At 38.4% G+C, this 14,153-nt stretch overlaps 1 protein-coding gene across 1 annotated transcript; it reads left to right on the top strand.

The window, feature by feature from the left end:
• Positions 1-636: 636 nt before the first annotated feature.
• LOC130888841 (peptidyl-prolyl cis-trans isomerase A-like) lies at positions 637-2,703 on the top strand. The gene is made up of 2 exons (XM_057792201.1): positions 637-676; positions 1,945-2,703. The coding sequence occupies exons 1-2, from the start codon at positions 637-639 to the stop codon at positions 2,502-2,504; spliced, it is 600 nt and encodes a 199-aa protein (XP_057648184.1). The 3' UTR covers positions 2,505-2,703.
• Positions 2,704-14,153: the final 11,450 nt, after the last annotated feature.

The raw sequence follows: 14,153 nt of genomic DNA, 5'->3' as shown, positions 1-14,153 counted from the left end.
CAGATTGGATCAGAGAGCATAGGCAGCCCCCACAGAGATGTTCTGATGTACTTGGAGCTGCTGGAAAAAAAAATGAATAAACTTGTTATTTTTCAGGCTTGATAATTAGACATTACACTATTCAATTTAGCATGTAAAAAATGAGAGAAAACAAAAGTAACCGTAAAAGTTTTGTTTTGCAATACTGAATGATATTCACATTGGTAATGGAGGAAACAGGAGCAGTGATTTGACTGAAACGGATGTGGGGATGGTAAGAAGAAGCAAGTGCCTCTGCTGTAGGAGAGGAGAAGGTAGTGGATGGGGCAAAGATATTAGAAGCAAAAAGGAGAATTCTCATATTTTGTAATAATAAGTGAATAGCTCATTCATATCCCAAATTTTTAAAAATTTTATTTATTTTTTGGCAATTTCATGCTTATATATATTACATTCTGATCATGCTCACCCTTGATGCTATCTTGAAATCCTTCTTACTCCCTCTGGACTCTTCCTTGTTTCTAATAAATATCCTTCCCTTTATGTCCTTCTTACAACTCACTAAGTTTAACTGAAGGAGAAGTCTTTGTGATCCATCGGGAATAGGATCAGAAAGAAAAGGGAGAATACATCAGGTTTCCAGCTACAAATCTGAGGATGAGACTGGAGAATTGCATCTCAGGAGTAATAGGAGAAGGTAAGTCTGCCTTCACCCTACTTGTTGCCCTGGAAGGAGTTATCCTTGAATTAGCATGAAGTGCCTTCTAGAGGCGGGAACTGGGGTATAGCAGTGAGGTGGGAAGTTAGGATGGGGTGGCCTGTGGAACCACAGGGGTGGTGTGCAGTGTGGGAGGCGAGGTTGTAGCTGGTGTTCTGTTACAGCAGTGGGGATGAGTCCATTGGGTTGGATCTGGGGGAGCAGAGAGATAGGAGAAGGTCTGTGAGCAGACTACCTGATTTTTTGCCAGGAGTGCAGTATCTTTTAATAGCAGCATAATGTTTATATATAAGGATATTTTGCAATTTGAACAAAGTTCAATATATATAAAAATGGCTCATAGATACCACTTTTATAGAACAGCAAACATTAGTAACACCCCAAGGAAATATTTTATTCTCATTCCCAAGCATAATGTGCCAAAAATGATGTGAGTTTAATGAATTGTTCTTTCTTTTTTGGGCCTCTGGAAAACTATTCTCAAAACTATTCTCCTTGGAGTTAGATAGGAGTCACAGAAGTGGTTCTGGCTAGAAATCTGACACAGGGGACTGAAAGTATGATACTTCTGAGTGGCACCAGGTAAGACACCTTTACATTTCTTCCAGTTTTACTTTGCTGCTGTGGAGATCTAATGGTCTTGATTTAGAATGATGAAGTCGCAACATGTAGCATCCATTCCTGGCATCTATCATGGAGTGTAAGTACCCTGAAATTGCCAAAGTCACAGGTCACTCAGAACATGACAGCAATAATAAACTTACATGGGTTAGCTCATACGATTTTGGGCTGTGTGGTTCTCATCTTAAGCCCAACCCATCCTCCTCAATACTGACTATATGTACATATGACCTAAAAAGTTTTAGAGGCTTTTCTTATTATCTCTGAATATAGCAGTATACCAATTGTCATTCAGAACCGAGGAGGCCATGTTTAGGCAGAGTGCCATTCTAAATGACTTGAAACTGGAAAAGATGGTTCCAGTTTTCCAAGCAATCAGTTGAGGGTTATAAAGATTAAAACAATTGAAATATTTTCATAGATATTGAAGGCAGTGGGGTAAGAACTATCCAGACAGAATGGATTGCACTCACAGAGCTGTAGAGGTATCCAATGGCACCTCGTGTCTGGAGAAGCACTATGTCTCTGTGGCAGACAGCATGGAAAAATGCATATATTCTGCTTCTAGTAATAGAGAGTGCGTTAACTTTCAAGGTTAATTATCTGTTTTTGAGTAACTCAAATAGCTACAAAAAGCTGGTGCAGGCCGCTTTGCAGACGCCGCTGTCCCTTCTCACCACTTTCTGTAGCCATGGTCAACCCCACCGTGTTCTTCGACATCGCGGCCGATGGCGAGCCCTTGGGCCGCGTCTCCTTCGAGCTGTTTGCAGACAAAGTTCCAAAGACAGCAGAAAACTTTTGTGCTCTGAGCACTGGAGAGAAAGGATTTGGATATAAGGGTTCTTCCTTTCACAGGATTATTCCAGGATTCATGTGCCAGGGTGGTGACTTCACACGCCATAATGGCACTGGCGGCAGATCCATCTACGGAGAAAAATTTGAGGATGAGAACTTCATCCTGAAGCATACAGGTCCTGGCATCTTGTCCATGGCAAATGCTGGACCAAACACAAACGGTTCCCAGTTTTTTATCTGCACCACCAAAACTGAGTGGCTGGATGGCAAACATGTGGTCTTTGGGAAGGTGAAAGAAGGCATGAACATTGTGGAAGCCATGGAGCGTTTTGGGTCCAGGAATGGCAAGACCAGCAAGAAGATCACCATTTCCGACTGTGGACAACTCTAATTCTTTTGACTTGTGGGCTTCTTACCCACCAGACCATTCCTTCTGTAGCTCAGGAGAGCACCCCAGCCCCATCTGCTCGCAGTACCCTGTAATCTCTGCTCTCACTGAAGTTCTTTGGGTTCCATATTTTCCTCATTCCCCTTCAAGTCTAGCTGGATTGCAGAGTTAAGTTTATGATTATGAATAAAAACTAAGTAAGAACTGTAAAAAAAAAAAGCTGGTGCAAGAGGAAAGTGTATTGTCTGGCAATTGTGTTTACTTTTTCCCCCAATTTTCTTCTCTGAAGCTACTAAGATGAAAATGTAGCTTTTTATATGATACTTTCCCCAAGATTTAGGATCCTTTCCTGTCTCCCTGAATTCTACAATTTTCATTTTTGAGTATTTATTTTGATGCTTTTGAATGTGGTGTATTAGCTGCTTTTCTCATTTATGTGACAAGATATCTGCCCGGAAGCAACTTAAGTGAGGATGGACTTACTTTGACTCACAGTTTGAAAGTGTACAATCCACTGTGGAGGCAAAGTGTGGTAGGGAGTGGCTCACAGCAGAAGCACTGGGTGTCTGCTCACCTCTGTGGGGATCAAGAAGCAGAAAGCTGCTGGAAGCAGAGTTGAACTATAATCCTCAACCCCACTCCCCACTCTGTGATCCACTTCCTCCATCCATGCCTCTTCTCCTAAGGGTTAAGTAACCTCCCCAAATAGAATCACTAGCTGTAACAAGCACAAACTATTAAAAGTATATTCTGTGAATGAATATGCAGATCAATTCAGAGGCAGTCAACACTATTCCATATTCCTTAAAAAATATGAAGGACAACTTATTATCCTTATGAGCCAGAGTTTATTAAATACTAATATTTTTGCTAAATAATCACCAACCACAATTATGTAAACTCCTACATAAAATTCTCTGATTAGTCAGTTTTATTATTTCCTCTAGTTTGGAACTGAGGCTGACAAGGTCTATAGATATGATATTCCTCATTTGTATGGCTAAAAGTGGCAGAGTCGGGACTGAAACTTACTCATTTAAAACTTGAAGGTGTGAGCTGCATTGCTTTCAGAATAGTGATGTTCTTGCATCACTGATTCTCTTGCAACACTGAGAAGGTGGACATTTCACCTCATTCCCCACTAGCGAGTCATCCACTTGCTCAGTTTAACACTAGCTGTCTAATTTCAGAGCTTCTGACTCTCCAGTCCTTGCATGCCTCTCTGAGAATATGTTTAGGGAACGGATTTGGACAGCGTTTTTTTTTTTTTTTTTCTGAAAGGAAATACTCTCATTCTGTATTTCCTTTATGAACCTCTCTTCTCTTCTATCATTTCACTCTGATCAATGTCCAGAGAGCACATGTAAAAAAAAAGAGACCTTGGGGGAGAAGCTTCAGCAGTGGTCTCCAGAAACTATCTGAATGCCAGAGCCTCAGCCTCAACCAGGCTTGTACCTGGAGGGGAGCTACCATTGGAGCAATAGCCACACCTGTACCTGGAGAAGCGACCATCTGAGCTTTGTGCTTGTAGGCACCTGGAGGAATGATTACCAAAGCTTCTATCCTGGTTACACCTGAAGGAGAATTCCAATAGAGTCACTGCCTCCAACTACATGAACCAGAAAAAAAGGCACTCCCCCTGAAACACCTGTTCCAATTGGAAGAAGAGATGGGTAGACAATAGGGTAAGGATACAGCACCACCAGAAACTGGTGGTTCTACAATAGCAAGATCTGAATATCCCAACGCAGATGAAGCAGAAGAAAATGACCTTAAAAATAACTTTATAAAGATGATTGAGGTCCTTAAAGAGGAAATGAAAAATTACCTTAAAAAGTGGAAGAAAAGACAAAGAAAAAATTGGAAGAAATCAACAAATCCCTTAAAGAAAACTAAGAAGAAGAAATAAAATAGGTGAAAGAAACAGTTTAGAACTTGAAAACTGAAATTCAGGTGTAGGGGAGACCCAGCCAATCACCTTGCTAGCAGGGGGCGGGGTCCCCCGAGGATATTTTTTACTTATAAAGATTGTGGGCGTGCTCCCAGCTGCCCCTTCTGCTTTCCTGTTCTCCGCTGGAACTTTGGTTCTGTGAGTCTTTCCCTAATTAAAGCTGAATATTTTATTATAATTTCCGTCTTCCGTTCATTTACACTGCGACATTCAGGCAATAAAGGAAACACAAACTGAGGGAAATCTGGAAATGGAAAACCTGTGTAAATGATCAGGAACTACAGAAGCAAACCTAACAGAATATAAGAGATGAAAGAGAGAACCCCAGACATTGAATATATAATAGAGAAAATAGATTCATCAGTCAAAGAAAATGTTAAATCCAAGAAATTCCTAACACAAAATATCTAGAAAACCTGGGACACCATGAAAAAGAAAAAAACAGAACCTAGGAATAATAGGAATTGGTGAAGAAGTCAAACTCAATGGCTATATATATATATATATATATATATATATATTTATTTTTTCAAAAAATCATAGAAAAAAACTTTCACAACCTAAAGAAGGACAGGCCTATGAAAATATAAGACATTTACAGAATACCAAATAGACTGGACAAAAAATGTTCACTCACCACATAATAATTAAAACATGAAATATGCAGAACAAGAAAGAATATTAAAAGCTGCAAGGGAAAAAAGACCAATATAATATATAAAGGTAGACCTATCAGAATTACACCCAACTTCTCAATGGAAATAATGAAAGCCAGAAGGTCCTGTCCATGCATTATGCAGATGTTAGGAGACCACAGATGCCAGCCCAGTCTATTATCTCAGCAAAGCTTTTAATTAACATAGATGGAGAATAAAAGATATTCCATGACAAAATCATATTTAATCAGTAATTTTCCACAAACCCAGTCCTACAGAGAGTACTAGAAGGAAAACTCCAGCCTAAGCAAGTTAGCTACACCCACAAAAAAAAAAAAAATAGATAATCCCACACCAGAAAATCCCAAATAAGAGAAACATACACACAATACCACCACCACTACCAAAACCAAAGCTAACAATCACTGGTCATTAATATCCCTTAACATCAATGGACTCAATTTGCCTATAAAAGACAGAGGTCAACAAATTGGATATAAAAACAGAATGTATCCTTCTGCTTCATACAAGAAACACACCTCTGATTCAAAGACAGACATTACCTCAGAGTAAAGGGTTGGGAAAAGGTTTTCTAATCAAATGGACCTAAGAAACAAGCTGTGTAGCTTTCCTAATAACTAACAAAAGAGACTTCAAACTAAAATTAATCAAAAAAGATTAAGAAGGACAATTCATCACAGGAAAAATCCATTAAGATAAAGTCTCAATTCTGAACATCTATGCCCCAAATATGAGGGTGCCCACATTTGTAATAGAAACATTACTAAAACTTAAATCACACACCAACCCCACCCACTATTAGTGGGAGACTTCAATCCCTCATTCTTGTCACTGCACAGAACTGCAAGACAGAAACTTAAAAGAGAAATAGAGGAACTAACAGATGTTATGACTCAAATTGGTTTAACAGACATCTATAGAACATTGCATTCAAACACAAAAAAATAATTCTTCTCAGCACCTCATGGAACCTTGTCTAAAATTGACCACATACTCGGTAACAAATCAAATCTCAACAGATACAAAACACATTGAAAAAAACCCCCTGTGCCTTCTAGAAACATCATGGCTTTAAAGTTAGAATTCAACAACAACATTAATTGCAGAAAACCTATAAAGTTATGGAAACTGAACAATGCTCAACTTAATCATCACTGGGTCATGAAAAAAATAAGAAAGAGATTAAGGACTTCCTAAAATTCAATAAAAAGGATCACACACCATACCCAAACTTGTGGAACACAATGAAAGCAGTGCTAAGAGGAAAGTTCTAGCACTAAATGCTTATATTAAAAAGCTGGAAAAAACCCACAAGAGAGAATTAACAGAACCTGAAAAATCTAGAACAAAAAGAAGCAAATTCACCCAAGAGAACTAGACAATAGGAAATAATCAAATTAAGAGCTGACATCAGCAAAATAGAAACAAAAAAAAAACAAAGTATCAATGAAACAAAGAATTGATTCTTGAAGAAAACCAATAAAACAGACAAACCTTTATCCAAACAAACCAAAAGGCAAAGAGAGAATATCCAAATTAATAAAATCAGAAATGAAACAGGGAACATAACAATAAACACTGAGGAAATCCAGAGAATCATCAGGTCATACTTCAAAAACCTGTATTCCCCAAAATTCTAAACTTAAAGGATATGGACAATTTTCTGGATAAATAACACATAGCAAAATTAAATCCCGACCAGATAAGAAAAATAAATAGAACTATAACTGCTAAGGAAATAGAAACAGTCATCAAAAGTCTCACAATCAAAAAAAAAAAAAATGCCCAGGGCCAGATGGTTTCAGTACATATTTCTACCAGAATTTCAAAGATGAAATAATACCAATACTCACCAAACTGTTACACACAATAGAAAAAGAAACAACATTGCCAAACTCTTTTTTATGAGATTATAGTTACCATGATACCAAAACCACACAAAGACTCAACCAAAAAAAAAAAAAAAAAATTACAGACCAAGCTCCCTCATGAACATTGATGCAAAAATACTTATTAAAATGCTGACAAACCAAATCCAGGAACACATCAAAAATATCATTCACCATGACCAAATAGGCTTCATTCCAGAGATGCAGGGATGAATCAACATACAAAAATTCATCAATGTATGCACCATATAAACAAACTGAGAGAAAAAACCACATGATCACCTAATTAGATGCTGAAAAAGCCTTCGGCAAAATACAACATTCCTTTATGATAAAGGTCTTGGAGAGAGCAGGGATATGAGGAACATACCTAAACATAATAAAGACAATATACAGCAAACCAACAGCTAACCTCAAACTAAATTGAGAGAAACTCAAAATGAAATCAGGAACACTGAAATCAGGAACAAGATACAGCTATCCACTCTATATCTATTCAATATAGTACTTGAAGTCCTAGTTAGAGCAGTAAGACAACAAAAGGAGATCAAGGAACTACAAATTGGAAAGGAAGAAGTCAAACTTTCACTGATGATATGATAGTATGCATAAATGACCCCCAAAGTCATATAGGTAGCTGTCTGGATGGAGTGAGCCTAAGCTAAAAGTGGTGTCATGGAATTGTTTAATTCTAGAGAGAGAATTGACAAGGTTGGACTTTGGCTTTTATGTTAAGTTCTCACCCAGAAAATATGAATTATACAAGAATCCACTTAATGGCATACTTCTCATTACAAAAGAAAATACATAATGCCGTTTCTTTAAAATATTTACTTTTACATTATGTGTGTGCAGGGTTTGCTTGCATCTATGTCTTTGTAACATATGCATTCCTGGTGACTGTGAGGCCAGATGAAGGCATCAGATCCCCAAGAACTAGAGTTAGAGATAGTTGTGAGCTACCACGTGAATGCTGGAACTCACTCTGGTTCCTCTGCGAGAGAAGATTAAGCGCTCCTTACCATCTTTCCAGCTTCCTATAGATATTATTCCTAAGGACAACATTGTATACCAGCTTGGCACTAACTAATGCAATTATAATGTTCAGCAACAAACGGTCTTTCCGTTGTGCATCATAGAGTTTATGGCATATTTTCAAACGAAAAGGGATCTGAAAGCATAATGTTATATATCCCTTTCAGGAATTATGGATGCCTTTTTATTTGTGGGCTATCAAAGGATTAATAAATCCAAAGTTATTATTTCTTGTAAAGGACCTGTTCTCTTAGATGGACTATTTAAGGAACGATGACACTTGAAATGTTTCATTCTTTCTGTAAAGAAAAAACTCCAAACAAAAAAAAAAAGCACAAAACAGAAAGCCAAACGTTTTCTGCAGTAATACCTCTTCAGCCAACAGCACCAAGGGCACTGCCTGGGGGCAGCAGTCTTTTTTGCTGCCAGGAGCTCAGTGGAATTCTTCTGTTTCTGGAGGCTTACATGTTCATCATCCAGTCCTGCATTTTCTGCCTCAGTTCTTTCAGAATAATTATCTTCATGTGTAGTTTCTAGCCACAAAAATAATGCATGCAGCCTGTCAATGTCAAGCAAGTAGGATATGTACTTTCCTGCCAAGATTTGCTGCATAGATTTTTATTCCCTGCCTGTGCTAAAACTAAGAGTGACTTGAAATTTTCAGTAAACATGAAAATCTACTTTTAGAGGTGTGTGTGTGTGTGTGTGTAACACAACTTCAACACAAATGACAGAGTTGGTATCTAGTATGGCTTAGTGATGGAAAAATAATGAATTTAGTAAATTCGGCAAAACTAATTGTAATTGTATTTTAGTGCCAGGCAATGATGGCACACATCTTTAATTCCAGAACTTGGGAGGCAAAGGAAGGCAAATCTCTGTTGAATTCAAAGCTAGTGTGGTGGTCTACAAAGCTAGTGCCAGGACAGTCTCCAAAACTATACAGAGAAACCCTGCTCGAGAAACAAAGCAAAACAAAATTGTATTTTATTGACACATTTATTGAGCTATGTTGTATTAAGCACATTTAGCATATCTATAACATGTTTTGGAGGCTTAGCATTAAAAACTAAATGCAGGTCATAGTATGAAGCTTCTAGTAACAGGAATGGATTGTATTTAATTGAGTTGTTGACCAAAAAGGTTTCATGGAAATCATCTACCCAGGCTGCTGCCAAGACTATAGCTTGTCCTCCACAAACTGACAACAAACTCTCATTGCTGAGCACAATGCATACACAACCAATTAAAGACATAGAAGCTGAGCTGTTGCACACATAAAGCCTTCATCCCAACTTTCTAGAGTTTTGGTATTGGAAGGTACTTTGTGTGCTTCCAAAAGAGAACTGTCGGGAACAACCTAACCACAAATCCTTTTATCTACAGTTGTGTCCTGATTGCAAGATATGCTATGGCATTTGTGGCACAAAGCTTGTGGGAGTAATCAACCAATATCTGATTTGCATTAAGACCCGCTTCATATCCAACACTGCTTGGGGGACCATGAACCTGAGACTAGATACCAGGGACCTACAGTAAAACCAAATATTACTGTTCTTTAACAAACAAACAAAAACACAGTGATAAGATGATTCCTAATGACATTCTGATATACTCAAAGGACAGCTCCTTGTTCAACCATCATCTGGAAAGCTTCTTTCTGCAGAAGATGGGAACATATACAGAGATCCACAGCCAGCTGTTTTTCAGAGAGTGAGAGGCTAGGGAATAGTCAGTATTAAATGGGATGTCTTTATCAAATCCTTTCCCTTAGGTCTCAGGGAAACCTGTAAAACAGGAGGCAGAAAGAGTATAAGATTCAGAGGGAATGGAGGACACCAGGAAAGCAAAGGCCTCCTAATCAACATGATCAATGAACATATATATTCACAGAGACTGAGATTGCATGCACAGGGCTTCCATGGCTCTGCACCTGTTTTGGTTCTAGAGCTGAAAGGATTGGATAAATGCTGCCATCCCAAACCCAGAGGCAATCTCCGACTGATCACCAATTTGCAATTGAAAAGTTTCCTCCTTGGGAATTTCGCTGGAGATGCAATCTGTTTTTCATGGTAGGCAGGATGCATAAAAGCAGGTGGCCAGCAGAATATGAACTCAGCAGCATCTTTGGAGGTCTTTCACTCACAATGTGGTGTCAGGGCTTTTCCTTTGTTAAGAAAATGTTTTTGTTTTATCTTGTTTTATTTTATTATTACCCCTTAGAAGCATGTTAGTTTGCTAATGAGAGTTAGAAAGGTAGTGAACTGAGGTAGGAGGGTGAGTAGACAAGAACTGGGTGAAATGGAAGGAGTGAAAACCATAATCAGGATACATTATTTGAGAAAAATATATAATTTCAACAAAAGAAAAATGAATAAAAAGAATCACTGACTCAATAAATATGACATTGCCCATGATACCAGTATCAAGTATGGGTTATTGTAATAGTTCTTAGCAGCCTCAACAATAATCAGAATGGATGAGATACTACCTTTATGCTATGGTATTTTGGCCATGTTTAATAGATCTCTACTATAAAAATAAATATCTGTTTAGGGATTGTAAATGTTTGTAATGAATATCTCTACTTGTGATTATTTTTATGGGCATTATGTACAAACTTTGAAAAGCAAGAATCAGTTTTGAAACTGTGTGAAGACCAACTATGAACTTACATTTTCAGAGACGGATGCTAAAGGCAGGAAACAGATTGTCTGATAGGATAAAATGACACAGCAAGCAATTGTTATGTGATGGTAATATTCACTTTCCTTTTCTTTGACTTTACGTTTTGCTGGTTAACATTTCCCTTGTGCTCACTGGAGTCTTTAATTTCTTGAATATTAAGCTATTGATCTTGTGCATGAGATAAACACTCAGAACTACATCCTGAGTATTCATTTTTTATTTTGTTTAAGTTTTTAATTTTGAGATGGAATCTCACTAAATTGCCTGTGCTGGCCTTTAATCTGTTTGTCATGCAATCCTCCAGCTTGCTATCCTGCACCAGCATCTTGAGTAGTTGGGATGAGGACCTGATGCCACTAGAATCAGCTTTATCTCTTGCATTTTCTCATACTTCTTTTATCTTCACATTTTCCTTGGATAAAACCTTACGTGGCAGCCCTTCCTCTCATATTTTCTGAGCTTCATGGCAATGATTAATAACTGAACTCCAGAAAGCAAGGTCATCTTGGTATGTATCTAGTGTGGACCACAGTTTATGGATGAAGGATCGAAGTTAGCTACGGGAAACTGAATTGTTAGAGGTGAACAGGTCAAGGAAATGGGGCCTGATGTGGGATTCCCCTCTGTATGCTGTGAAAGCCATTGGTTAATAAAAAAAAAAACCTGTCTTGGCCTGATAAGGTAAAGTAGAGATAGGAGGGAAAAACTAAACAGAATGCTGGAAGAAAGATGGCAGAGTGAAAGAGAAGCCAGGTAGCCCTGTGAGAGACAGATGCCAGAACTTTACCTGGTAAGCCACAGCCTTGTGGTCATATACAGATTAATGGAGATGGATTATTTAAGATAAGAGTTAGCCAGAAATATGCTTAAACAGTATTGTAAATAATATGGTTTCTGTGTGATTATTTAGGGAGTCTGGGCATCCAGGAAACAAACAAGCGGCCTCCTACTGTAATGGCCTGTGACCAAATTTTGTTTGTTTTTTTTGTTTTTCAAATAAAGTATTACTAGAACCCTCGAAGCTCACTTGTTCTTGCATCACCTAGAGCTGCTCCCAAGTTATAGCTACAAAACAGGTTAGGTATGAAAGTGACTGTATGTTCCTTAAACCTAGAATATTTATAGTCTCATTTGCTATAGAAAATTGCTCTAGGTCATATCCCCACTAGGGCCAGGTGAAGCTATAAATCGAAGTGTCTTTTACTGGTAGCATATGGTGAAATGGAAAATCCCTGGGCTTTGGAATTTGACCAGGATTAGAATTTTTTCTCTTTTGTACTCTGTGTGGTTTTGGATGTATAAATGAATCTTTCTGAATCCCAATTGAGTGAAATCAGGATAAAGTTATTTTCTAATTTTGCTTTGTGGTTCATGAAATTTTAATAAAGTTGATAATGTATACTTAAAATAGATAATATTAAAACACAATGCTCATTCTACATAATAACTCTTACTTTTTCAAAAATTGTTTTCAAAGATCACAAGGGAAACTGGGGTGAGGGGCACTGTGGCAGGGAATGAGGAGATAAAAAAGAAACTATAGTCATTGCTCTAAATTCATTCAGGTAGGTATCAGGTAAGAGTACTAACCCAGATCACTAATCAGAGTTTACTGAAAGAGAGGGTACTTGATAAAGATTTAAGGAAAATGCAGGTCTTTGCAGGCCTGAAAGGGTATACATTTTAGGCAAAGATAAAAATCAAGAATAAAGACTTTAAGATTGGAAAATCATGATACAGTCAAAAGGTTAAAAAAAAAAAACAAACAAGTAAGAAAAGTCAGTGAATTTGACTAAGAGGTCAAACTTGAATGCAGGTGAGCTGATGCTTGGCTTGCAAGGTGAGCCTGATCCAGTGCAACAGCCACTGCATAATGGCCACAACCCCTTTCTTCCCTAACACAATCATCATTTTGTATATGTAGCACTATGCCAACCCTCTGGTTTTCAGCAGATATGTCTGCATGTATGAGTGACCCAAAGTGAGTTGTGATTGAGATTTGGCCAAAGATAACATGGGGAAGGAGTTTTAGATCTCTCAACACAAGTTCCTCAAATGAAAGCTCCCTTTTTGAACAGTTTTGGTCATGGACAAGAGGGTGATGATGTCTTGGTCTACAGCCTTTTGCCATCTGAGGATAGGATAGAGAACTTCATAAAGAATCAGTTTCAGGGACAATTTGTCAGCGTTGTCATCTAGGACCAACCCTAAACCCGTGCAACTATGAACTTCTTATTGCAGTAAGCAAGACTTATGGGCCAGGCTCAAATGGAATCTCAAGGGAAATGAAAACAAATGGCACAGTCCCCAGTATCCTCTTCGCTACAAACAACTGGCCTCAAACAGGATAGATGATTCAGGGCACTAGGTAATGACTGATAGATGAACTGTAAACAGCGTGGGCCCATACCATCTTTCAGTTCCCCCAGCTGCAAGAAAACATAACCATCTAAAGGGCAAGTTTACACAATTAAATCCTATACAGACCTGGAATCTAGGTGATGGGTCTGGTATATAGGAGGCGTTTACAGTGACTTCAGCTCCTATTGTATTGCTGAGCTCAAATTTCTTTAAAATTTTTTTTAAACAATCTTTTTTTCTTTCATTTTACATACCAATCCCAGTTCCCTCCTCCTCCACTTCTTCTGCTCTCCCATACTGTCCCCCAACTCCAAAGGTGAGGCCTCCTGTGGGGAGTCAACCAAGTCTGTCACAAATGTCATTTAAGAGACTTGAGCTGGGTCCTGACTCAAGCTCAAACTTTCCTTCCTTCCTTCCTTCCTTCCTTCCTTCCTTCCTTCCTTCCTTCCTTCCTTCCTTCCTTCCTTCCTTCCTTCCCTCCCTCCCTTCCTCCCTCCCCCCTTCCTTCCTTCCCTCCCTTCCCCCTCCCTCCCTCCTTCCCCCCTCCCTCTCCCCTCCCCCCTCCTTTCCTCCCTCCCTCCCTCCTTCCTTTCTTTCTTTCTTTCTTTCTTTCTTTCTTTCTTTCTTTCTTTCTTTCTTTCTTTCTTTCTTTCTTTCTGTCTCTCTCTATCTCTCTCTTCCTCTCTCTCCCTCCCTCCCTCCCTTCGTTCTTCCTTCTTTTCTTTCTTTCTTTTGTATTTCCAAATGTAATTTATTTAATTGAAAAAACCTGTTCTGAATTTCTGTCTGAAGGCCTTTCCCCCTCTTTCCTCCACATTCCAAGCCTAACCTTTATTGTTTTCACTTTTGCCATTAATTAATTAATTTGTGTAGGGATATTAAGCTCGAATTTCTTAAGCAACATTGTCATTCTTAAAAATGGCTCTATGGTGGTAGGAATCAGGATTTTCATAGGCACTGCCTGGGGGGGATTGAAGGTGATGTTCTCTAAATCAGCTTTTTGTTCTCCATAAACTACATATTGTGGTTCATTAGTGTCTCTGAGAATTCA

Source organism: Chionomys nivalis, chromosome 17 (genome assembly GCF_950005125.1).
Source record: "Chionomys nivalis chromosome 17, mChiNiv1.1, whole genome shotgun sequence".
NCBI classification, from domain to species: domain Eukaryota; kingdom Metazoa; phylum Chordata; class Mammalia; order Rodentia; family Cricetidae; genus Chionomys; species Chionomys nivalis.
This window is presented reverse-complemented; position numbering and strand designations above follow the sequence as displayed.

Excerpts from the sequence above, each read along its gene's own strand:
- LOC130888841 (XM_057792201.1), top strand. The coding sequence starts at position 637 with ATGAGACTGGAGAATTGCATCTCAGGAGTAATAGGAGAAG. Across the intron at positions 677-1,944 it reads CTCAGGAGTAATAGGAGAAG|CTACAAAAAGCTGGTGCAGG; the intron begins GTAAGTCTGCCT and ends TAACTCAAATAG.